The 20302-nt window shown below is 41.7% G+C and overlaps 1 protein-coding gene across 2 annotated transcripts in view; it reads left to right on the top strand.

Annotated features, from left to right (window-relative positions):
- Positions 1–19375, top strand: part of LOC126457529 (follistatin-related protein 3-like) — a 42297-nt gene extending 22922 nt beyond the window's left edge. For both annotated transcript variants that reach the window (XM_050093886.1, XM_050093894.1), the window contains exons 2-3: positions 13792–13941; positions 19218–19375. In XM_050093886.1, coding sequence (XP_049949843.1) covers positions 13792–13941; positions 19218–19321 — 254 coding nt within the window. In that variant the 3' untranslated portion in view covers positions 19322–19375. The remainder of the gene's footprint in view (positions 1–13791; positions 13942–19217) is intronic.
- The last annotated feature ends 927 nt before the right edge of the window (positions 19376–20302 follow it).

The following is a 20302-nucleotide window of genomic DNA, read 5'->3' as shown; positions in this document are numbered from 1 at the left end:
GTGATGTAAAAGCATAACTCAGGAATGCATGGAGCATTGCCAACCAAAATTTTGTATATACATGACATAGCCTTTATATGAAAATTGAAATGTATGTAACGTAATTGTAACGTCTTGTAAAACTGATACTGATTAATTATTTTTACCACACATCTTCTGGCACTCGTTTAACCTGAAAAAATGTTAGCAGGCTTATTACACCCAACACTTCAGTGTGCTAAAAAATTGATTATAATTACTGTATTTCCTTTTGCTGAAGTTACGTTGACGTACTGATACGTTGTTACACAGCAAAGCAGAAACAACATATGAAAATGATCTGTTTTCGCCTCAGAGTTTGAAACTTTAGGGTTCTGTATACATATTTATTTATAACACATTGGTTAATTTTAATTGCGTGAAGCATATTTAGTTACACCTGTCTCTGTAGTGGCACCTACGTGAAAAATAACATACTCGACATTAGTGGTGGCCCAGTACGGGAAAATTTGCATCATAATGTGAAAACAATGACGGAGATGCTTTGCTACTTTCATAAATACATAAAATGAATAAATATCCTCAATAGTATCTGGATTAGAAGAGCCGTAATTACCAAAAATAGTTGTACCGAACGTAATGGCGGACAACAATAGTGTAAGATCGTAACTAATATAACTGTCGGTTAATGTTGTTGTTGTGGTCTTCAGTCCTGAGACTGGTTTGATGCAGCTCTCCATGCTACTCTATCCTGTGCAAGCTTCTTTATCTCCCAGCAACCTACGTCCTTCTGAATCTGCTTAGTGTATTCATCTCTTGGTCTCCCTCTACGATTTTTACCCTCCACACTGCCCTCCAATGCTAACTTTGTGATCCCTTGATGCCTCAGAACATGTCCTACCAACCGGTCCCTCCTTCTTGTCAAGTTGTGCCACAAACTCCTCTTCTCCCCAATTCTGTTCAATACCTACTCATTAGTTATGTGATCTACCCATCTAATCTTCAGCATTCTTCTGTAGCACCATATTTCGAAAGCTTCTCTTCTCTTCTTGTCCAAACTATTTATCTTCCATGTTTCACTTCCATACATGGCTACACTCCATACAAATACTTTCAGAAATGACTTCCTGACACTTAAATCTATACTCGATGTTAACAAATTTCTCTTCTTCAGAAACGCCTTCCTTGCCATTGCCAGTCTACATTTTATATCCTCTCTACTTCGACAATCGACAGTTATTTTGCTCCCCAAATAGCAAAACTCCTTTACTACTTTTAAGTGTCTCATTTCCCAATCTAATTCCCTCAGCATCACCCGACTTAATTCGACTACATTCCATTATCCTCGTTTTGCTTTTGTTGATGTTCATCTTATATCCTACTTTCAAGACACTGTCCATTCCATTCAACTGCTCTTCCAAGTACTTTGCTGTCTCTGACAGAATTACAATGTCATCGGCGAACCTCAAACTTTTTATTTCTTCTCCATGGATTTTAATACCTACTCCGAATTTTTCTTTTGTTTCCTTTACTGCTTGCTCAATATACAGATTGAATAACATCGGGGAGAGGCTACAACCCTGTCTCACTCCCTTCCCAACCGCTGCTTCCCTTTCATGATTTTCGACTGGTTTCTGTACAAATTGTAAATAGCCTCTCGCTCCGTGTATTTTACCCCTGCCACCTTTAGAATTTGAAAGAGAGTATTCCAGTCAACATTGTCAAAAGGTTTCTCTAAGTCTACAAATGCTAGAAACGTAGGTTTGTCTTTCCTTAATCTTTCTTCTAAGATAAGTTGTAAGGTCAGTATTGCCTCACGTGTTCCAATATTTCTACAGAATCCAAACTGATCTTCCCCGAGGTCGGCTTCTACTAGTTTATCCATTCGTCTGTAGAGAATTCGCGTTAGTATTTTGCGGCTGTGGCTTATTAAACTGATAGTTCGGAAATTTTCACATCTGTCAACACCTGCTTTCTTTGGGATTGGAATTATTCTACTAGTTTTTCCATTCGTCTGTAAAGAATTCGCGTTAGTATTTTGCGGCTGTGGCTTATTAAACTGATAGTTCGATAATTTTCACATCTGTCAACACCTGCTTTCTTTGGGATTGGAATTATTGTATTCTACTTTAGGTCTGAGGGTATTTCGCCTGTCTCATACGTCTTGCTCACCAGATGGTAGAGTTTTGTCAGGACTGGCTCACCCAAGGCCGTCAGTAGTTCTAATGGAATGTTGTCTACTCCTGGGGCCTTGTTTCGACTCAGGTCTTTCAGTGCTCTGTCAAACTCTTGACGCAGTATCATATCTCCCATTTCGTCTTCATGTACATTCTCTTCCATTTCCAGAATATTGTCCTCAAGTACGTCGCCCTTGTATAGACCCTCTATATACTCCTTCAACCTTTCTGCTTTTCCTTCTTTGCTTAGAACTGGGTTTCCATCTGAGCTCTTGATATTCATAGAAGTGGTTCTCTTTTCTCCAAATGTCTCTTTAATTTTCCTATAGGCAGTATCTATCTTACCCCTAGTGATATAAGCCTCTACATCCTTACATTTGTCCTCTAGCCATCCCTGCTTAGCCATTTTGCACTTCCTGTCGATGTCATTTTTGAGACGTTTGTATTCCTTTTTGCCTGCTTCATTTACTGCATTTTTATATTTTCTCCTTTCATCAATTAAATTCAATATTTCTTCCGTTACCCAAGGATTTCTACTAGCCCTCGTCTTTTTACCTACTTGATCCTCTGCTGCCTTCACTACTTCATCCCTCAGAGCTACCCATTCTTCTTCTACTGTACTTCTTTCCCCCATTTGTGACAATTGTTCCTTTATGCTCTCCCTGAATCTGTGTACAACCTCTGGTTTACTCAGTTTGTCCAGATCCCATCTCCTTAAATTCCCACCTTTTTGCAGTTTCTTCAGTTTTAATCTACAGCTCATAACCAATAGATTGTGGTCAGAGTCCACATCTGCCCCTGGAAATGTCTTACAATTTAAAACCTGGTTTCTAAATCTCTGTCTTACCATTATATAATCTATCTGGTACCTTCTAGTATCTCCAAGTGTTAGCTATGATTAAGTTATGCTCTGTGCAAAATTCTACCAGACGGCTTCCTCTTTCATTTCTTTCCCCCAATCCATATTCACCTACTACGTTCCCTTCTCTCCCTTTTCCTACTATCGAATTCCAGTCACGCATGGCTATTAAATTTTCGTCTCCCTTCACTACCTGAGTAATTTCTTTTATTTCATCATACATTTCATCAGTTTCTTCATCATCTGCAGAGCTAGTTGGCATATAAACTTCTACTATTGTAGTAGGTGTGGGCTTCGTGTCTATCTTGGCCATAATAATGCGTTCACTATGCTGTTTGTAGTAGCTTACTCGCACTCCTATTTTTTTATTCATTATTAAACCTACTCCTGCATTACCCCTATTTGATTTTGTATTTATAGCCCTGTATTCAGCTGACCAAAAGTCTTGTTCCTCCTGTCACCGAACTCCACTAATTCCCACTATATCTAACTTTAACCTATCCATTTCCCTTTCTAACGTACCTGCCCAATTAAGTGATCTGACATTCCACGCTCCGATCCGCAGAATGCCAGTTTTCTTTCTCCTGATAACGACGTCCTCTTGAGTAGTTCCCGCCCGGACATACGAATGGGGGACTATTTTACCTCCGGAATATTTTACTCAAGAGGACGCCATCATGATTTAACCATACAGTAAAGCTGCATGCCCTCGGGAAAAATTACAGCTGCAGTTTCCCCTTGCTTTCAGCCGTTCGCAGTACCAGCACAGCAAGGCCGTTTTGGTTATTGTTACCAGGCCAGATCAGTCAATCATCCAGACTGTTGCCCTTGCAACTACTGAAAAGGCTGCTGCCCCTCTTCAGGAACCACATGTTTGTCTGGCCTCTCAACAGATACCCCTCCGTTGTGGTGGCACCTACGGTACGGCCATCTGTATCGCTGAGGCACGCAAGTCTCCCCAGCAACGGCAAGGTCCATGGTTCATGGGGGGGGGGGGGGGGGGGAACTGTCGGTAACTGCAGGAAACAACAATTCTACTATAAATAAAACATTGTTTCAATAGTAAAAAATAATATTGTATTATTATATTGTTACACAATTGAACAATTATTACACTTATTACAGACTTCTCAACATGGAACGTAGGAAGAGCGCGTCTTGCTAAATCGGCGGCAGTACTCGAAAGGGGTTCCATGTCTTCTCTGTAATCGGACAAATAAAAATTAGTAGGGTTTATATTGTCTTCTTTAAGCATTGTCTACACGGATAATAAATCGTGCTTATTGTCTGTATCCTTTTCATTCGATGCTCTTCACATGGAAAATGTCAATGTTGTCACATACGAGAGTTGCAACTTTAATAGCGGTAACTATTAATTTGCAGCTCGTACAAAATAGACATGTGTTTCAAAATTTAATTGTCCTTCAGAGTAGTCACCAACATAGTGTACAACCCGTTGCCAACGATGTGAAAGTCGTAGGGTACTCTTAGCAGTGCCAATTGTGTTGACAGTTCGAGCGGCGCGGTCTATTGCCCGACGAATTTGTAGCAGTTCTGAAGCGAATGGCATGAAGTGTTTCCTTCAGTTTAGAAATCGAGTTGAACTTACGAAGGCTTAAGTCAAGAGATGGTATAGCACTTAGCAGCCCCCTCAGACAAACAAATCAGTAACAGCTTGCACTGTACGTGCTTGAGCATTGTCCTGTAAAATGATGGTCAGGTCCTGCAGAAAGTGTCATCACTTCTGTCTCTAAGCTGGTCGTAGGTTGCGTTCCAAAAATGAACTGCGTAGAGACAGAAGTAATGACACTTTCTGCAGGACCTGACCATCATTTTGCAGGACAATGCTCAAGCACGTACAGTGCGAGCTGTTACTGATTTGTTTGACTGATGGGGCTGCTAAGTGCTATACCACCCACTGCACTCCCCTGACTTAAACCCTCTTGAGTTCAACTTGATTTCTAAACTGAAGGAAACACTTCACGGCACTCTCTTCAGAACTGCTACAAATTCGTCGGGCAATAGGCCGCGCCGATCGAACTGTCAACACAATTGGCACTGCTAAGAGTACCCTACGACTTCCACATCGCTGGCAATGGGTTATACACAATGCTGGTGACTACTTTGAAAGTCGCAAAACTTTGAAACACGTATCTATTTTGTATGAGCTGTAAATAAGTAGTTGCCAATATCAAAGTTCCAATCCTCGTATTACAGAAAAACATTAAGTCCTTTTCTCAAGTATATTCACAGGGAAAAATACACCATGAGACTGTACGAACTCATGACATATAAAAATATTGAATAGCTATAGATGTTAGTATCACATCAATAGTTTCCGGCGTCGGTAAACAGTCCCAATTAGCTGTTACACGTAGGGGTGGGGGGGGGGGATGATGTGCGGGGTGGGCGGCACAAAGACCATGACGTATCAGCATATCTCTGTGGGGCCTGAAGGAAAATCTACCAGACTTATCAATTACTACCTGGACAAAATTACTGTGACAGTGAGACACCTATAGCAACCCAATGGCTGAAGGTTGGCGCGAAAATATGTGACAGAAAATTCGGGAACGCCTGGGACATTTCAACAAATTATACATGACACATCATTTGTTCAACATTACCATTAGAATATTACCCCTATGGGAGAGGGGTAATATTGGAACTGATTTCCTTCGTTTAGTTGAATTGGAACTCTTTAAAAGTATGCACCGTCAACCAAAACGCGAGAGTCAGCTCTCCAGCTATCCACTAATTTTGTCAACATATTTCTCGGCCAAAGATCATACCACATGGCTGAATACTTTACTGATACCGCATATAGAGTTACCAGGTCCAAAAGAAGAGAAGCTGGACTCGGCGTTGTATTTTTCTGGACATTTTATCTTAAGCACAGGACTATTCCTTTGATATTTTCAATCGTTGCAGTTAGGTTTTTGGAAGATCAAATTTAAACGAGCATGAACTAAGAAAACAATCAGTAAACAGCCTTCTGATTTGGCAGTTATGGTAGCAACTAAGTGCTCAGCCTTCTCAATTGCACAGTATTATTGCTAAGTTAATTTTACCAAAAAATAAAAGTTCTTCATTAAACATAATAAACGATAACGCATTCTTCTGCGACAGAAAACGAATAAATATTCAATAACTTTGGTTATTTCAATTGGACTTATGAATAATCAGTATCGGAATAGGGAAGGAACGGCGCAGACTAATTATCGTTCGCACTTGCTCGTCTGAACACGAGTAGGAACGACACAAGGTTATCACGCATGGAGCAAACTGCTAGCGGGATGTGGCGGGGCGAGATGGCATCGATTGATGGGTACATTGCATTATGCCTCGCTTGGTAGTGGACTTTGTGTGTTAGGCTCGCTCGTTCTATGAAGAAAAACACAGGATGCAGGACATAAGAATAATACCGGTTGGTTTGTCTGTACATCCTTATGATCAGTCCCCTTATTCATCCTTTACTTATTTCTCGCGCGTGCGTCATTAGCTTGCAAAGGGCCGTAGTTGTGTGTTCTTTACTCATCGCTGAAAAGCCTAACAAAAGCCGGACAGGCAGAGCTCTTGATATCTGACAGGACACGACCGTAAAAAGTTGGACATGTCCGGTTGAGGCGGGACACCTGGTAGTCCTAACAACAGTACATTTAACGTTTTCTCTGGAGTTACTTAGTGTAAATCAGTGGAGAATCAGACAGTTTCTAATCGCAATCTTTTTTGTCGAAACGATGATAAGTTGTCGTTGTCAACCTGTCAGCCTGCTTCAGACGAAACCGAATTCTGTCGGTCAGATTCAACGGAAGTGGAAAGTGCAAAACTATTGCAAAGACATGAAACATGTTATCAATGACACCATTGATTTCAGGCTGTGCTGGAACACGTCACCACAATGCAGGCTGGTGTGAAAAGTTTTAAATATGTGTAAATTTGAATATGCGTGAATATATGTGACATGCGTGCATGAGGGCGAAGGGGTGCACAAAAAGCTGGTGTCTAAAAAACGATAATCTTCACGGGAAAGTAACCAAACAACTAGTTTAGTAATTGTGTATTTTTAGAAGTTTTGGGTGTAGAAAATTAATTTTTACACTTTTAGAAGCAAACGCAACAAGTATACACAGAGTAGTACTGAAGAGAAGATCAGGACTAAAAGTATTACATTGTAATACCTACAGTCCTCACCTTCTCTTCAGTACTGCTTTGTGTACACTTATTAGTATGTTTGCTTCTAAAAGTCCTGTGTCGTATATTGATATTCATGACATGCTCCACACATTATTTAAGTAATGACAAATATAAAACTGTGACTTAAATCATTTTAACCCGTATCCGTGAAGATGGTCCATGACATTGGTCGATATTCGGGTTTAAAATAAAAGCGGCTGATAGTCAAACATGCATTTTATATATTACTTGATGGCTGTTGATAGTTCCTTCCAAAAATGTTCAAATTTTCAAAAGATTTCACAGCCCTATGTGGAGATAGTCGTACTACTAGCGGAAGAACGCTAGATATTGGTTTTGTTAATTCAGTGCGCTAATCACGCTTCACTTCCACGTGAACATGAAGGAATAAAAGTATATTGCTGATTTCGCATTGCTTTAGAGAGTTGAGGTCACATCACATCGTCTCAGAATACCTACATTTCATTACGTGTCACTAGGACGTGCGGAACTCCTGTGCCATACGCTACTTTCATCTGGGCTGCGAAAAATCCTTGACGGAACGAGACTCCTACTCGTGATTTAGATCAGTACTAACCAGCGAGAAGGCTGAGTGGTAATACATTGGATTCATATTCGGGGGGACAACAGGTTCACATTCCGGTCCAGCTAAAGATATTTAGGTGTTTTTTAGTTTGCTTAATCGCTGAAGACAAATTCTGGGGGGGGGGGGTGGGGGGGGAGGTGGGGGGGGGGTTCGTTTGAGAAGGTCGTTACCCATTTCCTCTGTCTTCAAAGACGTCGACGATGGGATGTTCAACTATCGAATCCTCTTTCTTCAGTTAAAACTGTCAGTTCCGTTACATGGAAATACTGTAAAAATTTCTGTTCCAGCTGAAATTGAGCTCTAATCTCTCGTGCTTTTGTAATAGCTGATTACACTGTTGCAGAAGGCTTGGTAGCATTCTCGACGGCCAGAGACAACAATTGAAGGGTGGAAAAGTCAAACGTTCTAAGAGCCACTTCTTCACAAATCACGTTTTCTGTGCTATTGTGTTCTCGTCACTCCGTTACATGTCCTTAGATTTGTCCCTAGAGTCAAATCATTGTTTCAAATATTTACCAATAGATGGCGCTTGGTATTTGTGCCAAGTAGTGCTTTCTTCTGCAGTATCAAATGCCATGCGCAACATCTTTGTTCTGCAAGACAGACTGTTGAGTCAGCTTAAGCTATGAACCTGTTCCGTGTAATTCCATTGCATAGAATTTCTTTGATTTTAAAGATGCTGCGGAAACGTTATGAGTGCAGATGAGTAAGAGCTCCAAATGCAGTAGGCCAAAGTATCTGATGCTCATCCGTTTCAAACAGCTACAAAAAATTCTTTCACTTAAGCGGAAGAATGGCAAAAGGGTATCGAAAAAAGAAAAGACCATGTCTGATGTATGCTATGCCGTACTTCATCTGAAAGACCAGCTATGTTTACCATTTGTAAAATAAAAAGATCTATTCGTAATGGTCCCATTTCTTCCTCAACGGCGCAGGAACTTCTACAGTAAATTTAGCGACACCTGACTGCAAGAATGTAATTACGTAAGAAACAGAAGTCAATAATGAGAAATTTTGTTCTTAAATTTAATTTCATTATTCTTTTTCAAAAATGGAGAACTTATGATACGTGTGTTTTGTTGACTGCATTTCAGCTAGTTCAAGTATTAGTGCTGTTTTTCTATGCTCGTTTTACCACAAAAAATGTAGTGTCTCTGTATTAATGGCACCTGAAACAAAAACTTTCTTATTAGCACTCAGAACTAGTCAGTTCTGTGGTGTGGCACCTCGATCGTCTAATTTTCTTGATTATTACGGCGATAAGGAGAGCAGCATAATTCTGTGGTATCAGAATACTTTCTCAGTTCCTTGGACACAAATAAGTTTGCACATATTGGCGTTTTGATTCTGCATATAAATGTGATATTTCCCCCTTGGACTGTGTGACGCTTCCACGCTTCAGCGCTTCAGACATCTGTAGGTATTGCGTAACTCCTGCTTCTCCCGCTCCTAAATGACACCACGTGGGTCGTTATATCTGAAGACACATCAATGGTTGTCTCCGTGGCAGGTGTTGAGGGCGAATAACTATAAGCTGCTATTGAAAGCAACGTCTTAACCTTGAAATATTTCCAGCTAACCTTCCTCTATTCGGATCATCAGCCTCTAACTGCCTGCTCTTACAGTCTGTAGATCCTTGTCAGCTAGTGGACAACAAGGTAAACCGGCGTGGCTCCGATTAAGTTCCGCATACCGTCCGAAACAAATAGCAGGATCATAAACTACATAAATACCATAACTGTCAGAATCAGTGGAACTGTAATGCAGCAACATAACCACGTCTCTATTTAATTTCTATAATAGCAACTATTTGTCGAATGGAATTGTTAGCGTCATTTGAAAGTGCATTACAAACAAAACCTCTTAAACGTTGTATGTTAACATGTTGAGACGTGCCGGTTACGATTGGCGTATCATACGCAGTTAGACGCACACATTTTGAAAAACAAAATAATATATTCTCACCACGCAAGAAGTTAAAACCGGATTTTGGATCAAAGTCAAAGACCGAAGACAGAATGCTGATCAGAATGAAATATGGGAATAAACAAACGTTAATATGGCGCAAAATACCAAAAATCTATTAACAAACACGAAACATACGTCATGCAGTGGGGTGTCCATATTGCTCTCAGTCATATGAACAATGTGTTACCTACGTGTGTGTAAGTTTGTGGTTAAGCCTGAAAAGTAGCTCCAATGTAAAGAAGTGTGGGCAGAAGGCAATATGCAAATAGCAAATCATTCATCAACGTGTAAAATATAATCAGATCGTAGTCCTATTCTGAGACGTAGAAATAATTACTCAGAGGTCTTATTAAACCTCTTCCACATTCACTCACAAAGAAAGAAGCGATATTTTGGGTGTTTGTGCATTTCTCTACAATTGCGTCAAGTTGTATGCTTTAAATGCTCCTACGAGACAAGACTTGTGTTTTCAATTACCTAACACAGCTAACAGCTGAATCTCTCATAGCAAATATGGGAACAATGAAGCAATACGCTTCATATTTATTTATTAAAATAAAACTATTTTTTGAAGATGGGTCGTGAAGGAAATTACTTAAATAAGTATATAACAGCCACTGTTTCCTGAACAAAAATGTATCTATTTACAGGCCTTTTCAATGCGTTCTAAAATCTCTCTATCCTCGGGAATATAATATTTGACTGCTGTGAGTCACTTTACAAAAAAATGGTTCAAATGGCTCTGAGCACTATGAGACTTCTGAGGTCATCAGTCCCCTACAACTTAGAACTACTTAAACCTAACTAACCTAAGGACAACACACACATCCATGCCCGAGGCGTCACTGTACAAAGATGAGATATTGCAGTTCTGTTAGATCTATTGACCCCTTCTGTAAGACGTCGGATTTAATAAAGAAGCGAACAAGTACATACGTTTATCGGTGTGCGAAGTAGCTGACAGCCATTGGTACCTCTGTACGATTCGGCAAAACCACTGTTCATATGCGAACGATACGAAGTACAACACATTACATACTGCAATAGTATTCGAGTGTTTGAGAATAGTAGCAGTTTATAACAACATGACATATCGCGAGTTTACAGGGAAGTATGATCATAGATCTATTTTACTCAAACTGAACTCCCACAACACATGACCAGTGAAATATTAATCCATATGTATAGAACTTTTGAATGTTTCATCTGATAGGCTATTCTGTGTTTCCATGAGTAGCCTTAAGTGGTATATCTATGCAGTATGACTTTTTTTTACGATTGCGGCCGTGTGTACCAATATTCTATATCATGACTTTTCAAAATCACCATTTCTTCAGTAAACTGAAGCAAATGTAGCACTTAATCTATGTAGATACTACACTTAAATTTCACTTGTGCAAACAACTATCGTATGAAAGCCAGCTCGTTCTGTTCATCCACGAGATCCAGAAAGCATTAGATACTGGCGCCCAGACTGGTACCGTGTTTCTTGACCGCCAGACACAGTTCGAAACACTTCCGTACCACTGACTAGTGAAAAAATTACGAGCGTCCCGAATATTAAACCAGTCGTGTGACTGGACTGAAGAAAACCTAGCAAACAGAACACAGCTGAAAGTAAGTTGCTAAACCCTCGTTCGGCCAATACGTCAAAATTGTTTGTCAGTCTGGCATCCGTACCAGATAGGATAGAGAAGAAAGAGAAAATCAAAAGAAAAGCAGCACTATTCGTTACAGGTTCATTTAGTAAGCACCAAAACGTTTCGAGAAGAATCAGCCAATATCTTGGGTCCCCGTACGGGAATCTCGCGAAAAGGTAATGAAGCTAATAGATTCAAGCCTACACAGAGGCTTACCAACAATCGTTTCTTGCGCGGACCATTCGCGACTAGAACAGAAAAAGGGTGGGGAGTAGCAGAGATACACTAAGTAACCTACAATAAGACGGTTGCCGAATGTACACTACTAGCGACTGGCGTATTGTGATGAGCCAGTTGCTCAGCTTCTCTCTCTCTCTCTCTCTCTCTCTCTCTTTCTCTCTCTCTCTTTCTCTCTCTCTCTCTCGTGAACTCAATATCAAAAGCTCCTCAAACGCTAATCTTTCTTTCTTTCTTTCTTTAATATCATTTTGTAGTGTACGTTTATGAAGTTTTAGAGATGTTTAGCTTACTTGGATCACCTACTACATCACTCGCTCTGGGACTATGGGTACGTCCTTCAGTTACTTATGGGCCACAGGTTTGTAAGACATCTCATAACCCTAAATGAAACGGAAGGAAATCTTAATACGACAATTAAACATGCGCTTACCAACATATTTTATAGTTGTTTTTAGAGACAAATTTGCCTATAACAACACAACACAGTGCCGCAAGAGAAAACGTGGCGAACTATTTGATATAACATATCTGTGGCTTATCGAGCTGATGAACCACGTCATACTGCCCTACAAAAACAATCTAAACCACAGCACATGCATGCCGTTCGAGATTTTTAATGTTCTCTGGCCCTCTTATTCCCCCAGCTTTCGTTAACATTAGTTGAGTTAACCTTTACTCTGTCAATGGACGTAATCATGCACACATGTTTGTTTTGTGCCACATACGCACAGAAATGCGATGTATACCCGTCCACATGTACCAGCGATGAATAAGAATGTGAAATGAAGCGTAAAGCTTAAAATAACTGCTTGAAAATGATCCACAGTTGAAATTAGTCAACTGTACGGATAACAGCCTACAGCCTACTTGGACCACATTTTCCTTCTGTTCACTCAGTTCCAAGAGCGCTAGATTACGTGTCCACTCGTGACGACATGTAAAAAGGAAGTGTACATTGTTAACTGGCTTTCTCGCTCGGTTTCAATTTCTATTAAAATTATTTTGGATTGTAGATCTTGTCGTCTTGAAAAATGATGTACGAACGTGTCGGCCACTGTTGCCATTCGTCTTCATCTGATTACTATATATGGGTGTGGGTTGTGTAATATACCGATTCAGTACGGTGTACACAATGACGTCCATGGAACGGACGTTTGGCATCATTCTGAATGGAGTTGCACTGAAGGGTATATTCACTTTTCTAGAATACGTACAAAATTTTGCTTAGCTAATGGTCTTGAAGTTGTCTTCGCTGTCTTTTCATAGAGGCATGATAATGTCCGCTGGTCTGGTTTGTACAGAAAGTATCCACATGTGCTAGGATTCTGAACGCCTGATGTGTCAATAACTACGAATGAAGTAAATATCTATACATTTCAATATCTGTATTTTGACTCTTCAGAAATTGGTATAACATAATGTAGCATTCATTCGTTTTCTTTGTCTCTCAGTTCCTACAATGTCTGCTTTCTACTGCATCACAAAACACGACTTGCCTCCACTACCCCACAACTTCCTGGAAAATATAAATGGTTCAAATGGCTCTGAGCACTATGGGACTCAACTGCTGAGGTCATTAGTCCCCTAGAACTTAGAACTAGTTAAACCTAACTAACCTAAGGACATCACAAACATCCATGCCCGAGGCAGGATTCGAACCTGCGACCGTAGCGATCTTGCGGTTCCAGACTGCAGCGCCTTTAACCGCACGGCCACTTCGGCCGGCTGGAAAATATACAAAGACGAAGTACAAAGATAACATTTGAAGCAAAGAGGTGTACTTCGTTATGAAAGACATTAGGTCAGAAATATTTAGCTAAACCTGTTAGATTTAACTTTATGGATTTTTGTGTTAAAACTTCAAAATTTGTTCCAAACACATGAGATATAAATAGTTATGCATGAAGTAATGAATTTTACTGGGTGTAGTTTTACACGATTTTTGTACTATGTAATGAAATTACCGATACCCGTCGGTACTGAAGAAATCAGAAAATGTCTCAGCTAGATTACATCACAACTTTCAGTGGTAAGTTTTCGTTATGTGCTCAAGACGAGACGTTGAATCCTAATCTTCCTTCTGTCCGTATCGGCTCAAATGCCTGTCCATAGTCTTAATCACGGCCTCTTGATCCAATGTTGCAGCTTTGGTGGCTTGCGCTCATGCGCAACTGGGCAGCGTACATTGCGGTGTCGGCTGCGCCTGTTCTCAGGGACAACAACCCGTGTGCGGCAACAATGGCGTCACGTACCTCAACGAGTGTGAACTGCGCTGCGCACAGTGCGATTTACCGGGTAAGTCCAACACCTGCTGCCCACATGTCGTCCCCTCCTGTGCAGCCACCTCCAAATGTGGCTCACGGTAATTACCATTATGCCCGGCCCTTCTTTTATGCTCGGACTTGTCATCTGACGCCGATCCTGAGGGCTCACTACTTCCGTCGCTGTAGTGAGTGATTTTCTCGTATAAATTGCGAATGATACTTGCCTGCAATAACTATAGATCCACTGCGATTCTGCAAGAAAACAAGCCGTCGTATCTCATCAAGAAACAGGAACGGTGTTCATCTCCGGTTTATGCCAGTGAGCAATGACTTTATGGAACCTCATGCTGCAGCCGGACTCAGTCAAAGGTACTCTGTTCAGACAAGTATGGCTGTCTACTTGGAAAGCGGATAACAATCACTTGTGTCCAAATCACATTGTTCCCACAGCACAAATGGCAAGTTGATTACAGGCGAAATAGGAGAAGTGGTTGTAGATTGATCCAGGGAGAATCCGGTGGAATACATTCACGTTTTCCAAGACTATATTGTCAATCATTTGAGCCCTTTATTCGGCAAAAGCCCATGGGGAGGACGGCTCTGTTTGTACCTTCAATGTTTGTCATTGGGTTAAGATATGCAGGAGAAATTCTGTAGATTTTGGAAAGCAGGAGAGACTTTTTAATAGAACAGAAGCTGAGAAGGAGGATTGTGAGTCGTGAGTGGATAGCGAATTCGTTAACACCCTAAACCACGAAACTAAAAGAGCTGGATTCGAGTTCTAAATTGGAATACAGGTTCAGTCCGTCTTCGAGTTTGTCAGCATTATATATTCTTTAAAGAGCTTGCGTCGATACACTTATGTGGAAGGGATTTTGTTACCTTTATTATTGCGTTACGGTTGACCATTTTCTGTGTCGCAGCGGGAATCAGCTCCTAGAAGATATTTGTGCTCATTTGACAAATATCAGCCGGTAGAGGCAATTGGGATAAGAAGTAGGACTTAGCCATTACCGAGAAAAGTTATCATGCACAAGATGATGCAAGTTGGAAATAATATTAGATGACATTTCTAGACACGCCGCGGAGCCGTGAACAGCTGTGCTACACTAATGCTCATAAATTAAGATTATGCTGATACTTGGTGAACAACGCTCTGGTGGGCGATTTGCGCTCATAAATTAAGGATAATGCTGATACATGGCGAAAGAACGCTCTGGTGGGTGGTTTGCGTGTTTAAATCACCTCGAGGTATGACCAAGCGGTGCATTTGGCCTGCGGTCGTCGCACGGTGGCGCTGGCAGCAGTCCACATACCCAGAGCTGTGTTGGTGCATGTTAGAGTACGGTGCAGCGAGTAAGTGTTCAGACGTTTTCAGACGTACTAATGGTGATTGTGTTGAAAATGGCTCAAAGAATACATACTGATGACATTATGATGGGTAGAATACTAGGGCGACTGGAGGCTGGTCAAACACAGCAGGTCGTAGCATGGGCCCTCCGTGTGCCACAAAGTGTGACCTAATGATTCTGGCAACGATTCCAGCAGACATAAAAGGTGTCCAGGCGCTACAGTACGGGATGTTCACAGTGTACAACACCACAAGAAGACCGATATCTCACCATCAGTACCCGCAGACGGCCACGGATTACTGCAGGTAGCCTTACTGCAGCCACTGGAACAGTTGTCTCCAGACACAAAGTCTGCAGACGACTGAAGAGAGATGGTTTATTCGCCCAGAGACATGCAAGGTGCATTCCAATGACCGCTGGTCACAGAAGAACCCGTAAAGCCTGGTGTCAAGAACACAGTACATGGTCACTGGAACAGTGGTCCCAGGTTATGTTCACGGACGAGTCCAGGTATAGTCTGAGCAGTGAATCTCACCGGGTTTTCATCTGGCGTGAACCAGGAACCAGATAACAACCCCTTAATGTCCTTGAAAGGGACCTGTATGGAGGTCGTGGTTTGATAGTGTGGGGTGGGATTATGATTGGTGCACGTACACCTCTGTATATCTTTGACAGAGGAACTGTAACAGGTCTGGTGTATCGGGACGACATTTTGCACCAGCATGTCCGCCTTTTGAAGAGTACAGTGGGTCCCACCTTCGTCCTGATGGATGATAACGCGCGGTCCCACCGAGCTGCCATCGTGGAGGAGTACCTTGAAACAGAAGATATCAGGCAAATGGAGTGACCTGCCTGTTCTCCAGACCTAAACCTCATCGAGCACGTCTGGGATGCTCTGGGTCGACGTATCGCTGCACGTCTTCAAACCCCTAGGACACTTCAGGAGTTCCGACAGCCATTGGTTCAAGAATGGGAGGCTATACCCCAGAAGCTGCTGGACCACCTGATCCAGAGTATGTAAACCCATTGTGCAGCCTGTGTACGTGTGCACGGTGATCATATCCCATATGATGTCGGGGTACATGCGCAGGAAACAGTGGCGTTTTGTAGCACATGTGTGTGTGTGTGTGTGTGTGTGTGTGTGTGTGTGTGTGTGTGTGTGTGTGTGCGGACTTACAGATCTGTTTCGTGTGTGTTCCCTATGTGCCTATGCTATTAGCGCCAGTTTTGTGTAGTGCCACGCTGTGTGGCACCACGTTCCGCAATTATCCTTTTATAAGCATGAGTGTAGGTGTGCTTTGTGGCTATAGGTCGCGAAATGTACACACTGACGACTGTACTGAGCACACTTACGCATGGCACGCGATTGTTATGTGACGAAGATAACTTATTCACATTTATTATTCATGCAATTGAGCATACACTGTTTGATCAAAAGTACTCGTACGCTCGTCTGTAATACAGAATTGGTGACTAGACGTCACAAGAGACGGACCCGCCATTACAGGAGGAGGCAGAGACTTTTGTTTTGTCAGTAGAGAAGCCGTAGCAACGGAATTGGACGGTCAGCAGAGCTCAGTGATCTCGAACATGCGCTAGTCATTCGATGTCACCTGAATAAAGAATTTATCAGAGACATTTCAATCCCTCTGAAGCTGCAAATCGACCGTTGGTGATGTGCTTGTGAAGTGGGATTGTGAAGGAATAACCACAGCTGAATCTAGATCAGACAGACATCGTGTGCTGACGGGACAGCGTCCATCGACCATTGAGGGGGTAGGGGGGTGGGGGGTTTGCAAAAAATCACATGAAATCAGCAGAAAGTATCACTTGTGAATTGTGATTTCCAAAGTGCTACCAGCAGAACACCTAGCATAACGACTGTGCGTAGGTGGTGACAAAGAATGGGAAAAAACGGTTGAACAGCTTCTCATAAGCTATACAGTTCTGGTAAACGACACTTGAGGTGGTGTAAAGAGCGACACCCCTGAATCACTGGAAACGAGTGATTTGGAGTGATAAATCACTATAGAGCCTGTGGCAATTCAATGCAAGGTTCATGGTTTGTTGAATACTTGGAGGTCACATGTACTGACAACTGTGAAGTACAGGTGGGGTGGTGTTACAGTATAGGGACGGTTTTCGTGGGTAAGGTGTGATCCTTTATTGCGCTTCAAGCCTAGTTTACACGACGACATTGGGTTGCGCCACTCGTGTGGATTGAGTTGCACGCAAATGATTTTATATTTGACTGTCGACATGACGAAACCAGTATACACTTCAGTTTCGTCGTTTTGTGGGTTCCTGAGTCGTGTCTTAAATGAAAGTTTTGGCAGCTGCACATCGCACGAGTTGCGATAGCGTTAGAGCTGTTGCGTGGAATCGCTGCATAAGAAAAAAATAAGAAACGTGTTTCGATTCGTGACTGAACGAAGAAAAGACGTCAGCTCCGTTGCTCAACATTCTTGCTGAAATAATTTGTAATGGAAGACCCAAGAAGTTCTTGAAATTATCTTAGAATGTCACCAGAGCTGTTCACGCTTCTTCTAAATAGAGTTAATTTTGCGATAAGGAATAAAGATACTGTAATGCATGAAGCACTTTGCCGGAACTGAAATTACATATCACATTGCTAGCATTAGAATCGCGAACACTCGGCATGCCATAAGATGCGGATTTAGTTGGTGATGACACTTTCTCATTAACACCAATAATCATTAACATTAATAGTAGTAATTATTAACGTTAACAGCAGTAATTATTCGAAAAGGCCGCATTAAGAAGAGAATGGTTTGCAAACTACTCTCTTGAAGATGGATCTGTACAGTGGCAATATTTCAAAATTGAAACACATGTGAATGGGACTTCTGCGACGTTTTAAATAGATGAATATTGAATAAAGAAAGCAGCTTCTTGATTTGTGTAGCCTTCCCTCCTGTCAACAATATTCCTTAAAAAAAAAAAAAAAAAAGTCGGCAACTCGAACGATGGGATATTAGTCTTGTAGACGAGAGCATTTCCACAGCTAGAATTAAATTTGCTTGTATTTTTCTTAATTCAATTGTATATGTGCTTCTAAATTTTTCTTAATTCAATTGTATATGTGCTTCTAATCCAATAAATTTTGCCCTGCAGCTCAGATATTGTCAAACCTTCTGTGTTCTGATCGCACGTGAAGGTCTCAGGAGCAGCAATATATTGCTTATTTTTGTAATCAGCATCACTAAAATCTCACAAACACCTATGCAAAGCATAGATATCCAAAAAGCGAATATTATTCTCTGTTCCTCACTGCATATTTCAGTTTGTCTACACTCTACGAACACACACAACCTCAAAACTCATGCAACTAGTGTCGTCAAAGTTGGAACACGCCGAAAGTGATCAGTCTCGCAGTTGCCAGCAACCTAGTGTCTTCGTGTAAACTAGGCTTAAGAAAACGCTAAATGCGGAAGGACACAAAGACATTGTACAGCACTGTTACTGTGCACGGCAGGGGCACATTCCTGAGGCGATTATTGTATCAGCATGACAACGCGCCCTATCATTAGGCATCATCTTTGAAGCAATGTTTTGTGCAGAATAACATTCCTAAAGTTGACTGGCCTCTCCAGAGAACCCAGTGAAACATCTTTGGGAAGAGTTAGCATACCGATTTCACTCCAGACCTCAGCGTCCAACATCACCTTCTCTGGTTTCGGGTCTTGAGGAAGAATGGGCTGCCATTCCTCCACAGACATGCAGACACCTCGCTGGAAGTATCCCCCGCAGAGTTCAAGCCGTGATATAGGCGAAGGATGGACGCACTCCATATTGTCCACTAATATGCGTCTGGATACATTTGATCAAATAGCGCATCTGTTAATACACTGTAAACCTGTTTGCTTCACCTTGCCATTGAGAATGCAGGCTGTACGACTAGTAAGAGCGGCCCTGCGCTGTGTTTCCTTTGCAGGTCTGCTGCTGGCCTATGCCGGGGTGTGCGTGCCCGCCGTGGCCGGATACGCCCCCCCTCCCCAGTACCAGTATGCCGTGCCCGTGGTGTACGGCAAGCGCTGAGGTCTGCCAGCGCGCACGTGTCTCACAACACGGGGCTCGTCTGTTCTGTACAGTGCCAATTCATTTAATTTAATGTATCCATTTATTGTACATGTGCCAAATGGTAATAAAAAAGAGAAGTGATTTCTGATAACTAGTGCCACATGTTTACTATCCTCTTCCTTTCATATGTGACCGGAACGTTTGTGTTTGTAAGAAGGTGGTGCTCCACAGGTCCTAATTATTTGAAAACGCCATGATTTACCGTCAAGATAATATTTCTTCGCTGAACAACCAGTTTCGGTTCACGAACCGCCATCAGGTTCCTGTACACCGAATGAAAGAACGTATAAAAAGCATTACAAGAAAAGCTGTCACCTACTGCTAAATGATGCTAAACGATGTAAAACCAGTGATGTCACAGAATAAAGAACTGTCGCTGGAAATAAAAGTACAACACACAGAATAATGTAATGAGGTACGACAAAGAATATCATGAGCAACGTACATGCATTGCGTTTACACAGAGTTACCTGTTGTCATGTAGTAACAAAAATCACAATGTCAGTCAAAAAATGTGCCACAAGTGCACTTTCATCCTATACCAACAGTCAGCATTTACGCTACGATCGGACACATTATGCTAGTATATATTGCCTACAGCACCGCTGATCACCGTTAACCAGTGAAACCAAAGACGATCTATGGGTCTGCATACATTTAGGTGACAAAATTTATGCAGTAGCGATATGCAGACAAAAGATGGCGTTACTCTCGCGTTGTTGTTGTTGTGGTCTTCCGTCCAGAGACTAGTTTCATGCAGCTCTGCATGCTACTCTAACCTGTGCAAGCTTCTTCATCTCCTAGTACCTACTGCAACCTACATCCTTCTGAATCTGCTTATTGTATTCATCTCTTGGTCTTCCTCTACGATTTTTATCCTCCACGCTGCCCTCAAATACGAAACTGGTGATCCCTTGATGCCTCATAACATGTCCTACC

Source organism: Schistocerca serialis, chromosome 1 (assembly GCF_023864345.2).
Source record: "Schistocerca serialis cubense isolate TAMUIC-IGC-003099 chromosome 1, iqSchSeri2.2, whole genome shotgun sequence".
Lineage (NCBI taxonomy): Eukaryota > Metazoa > Arthropoda > Insecta > Orthoptera > Acrididae > Schistocerca > Schistocerca serialis.
The sequence above is the reverse complement of the archived record's forward strand: the minus strand, read 5'-3'. Positions and strand labels throughout refer to the sequence as shown.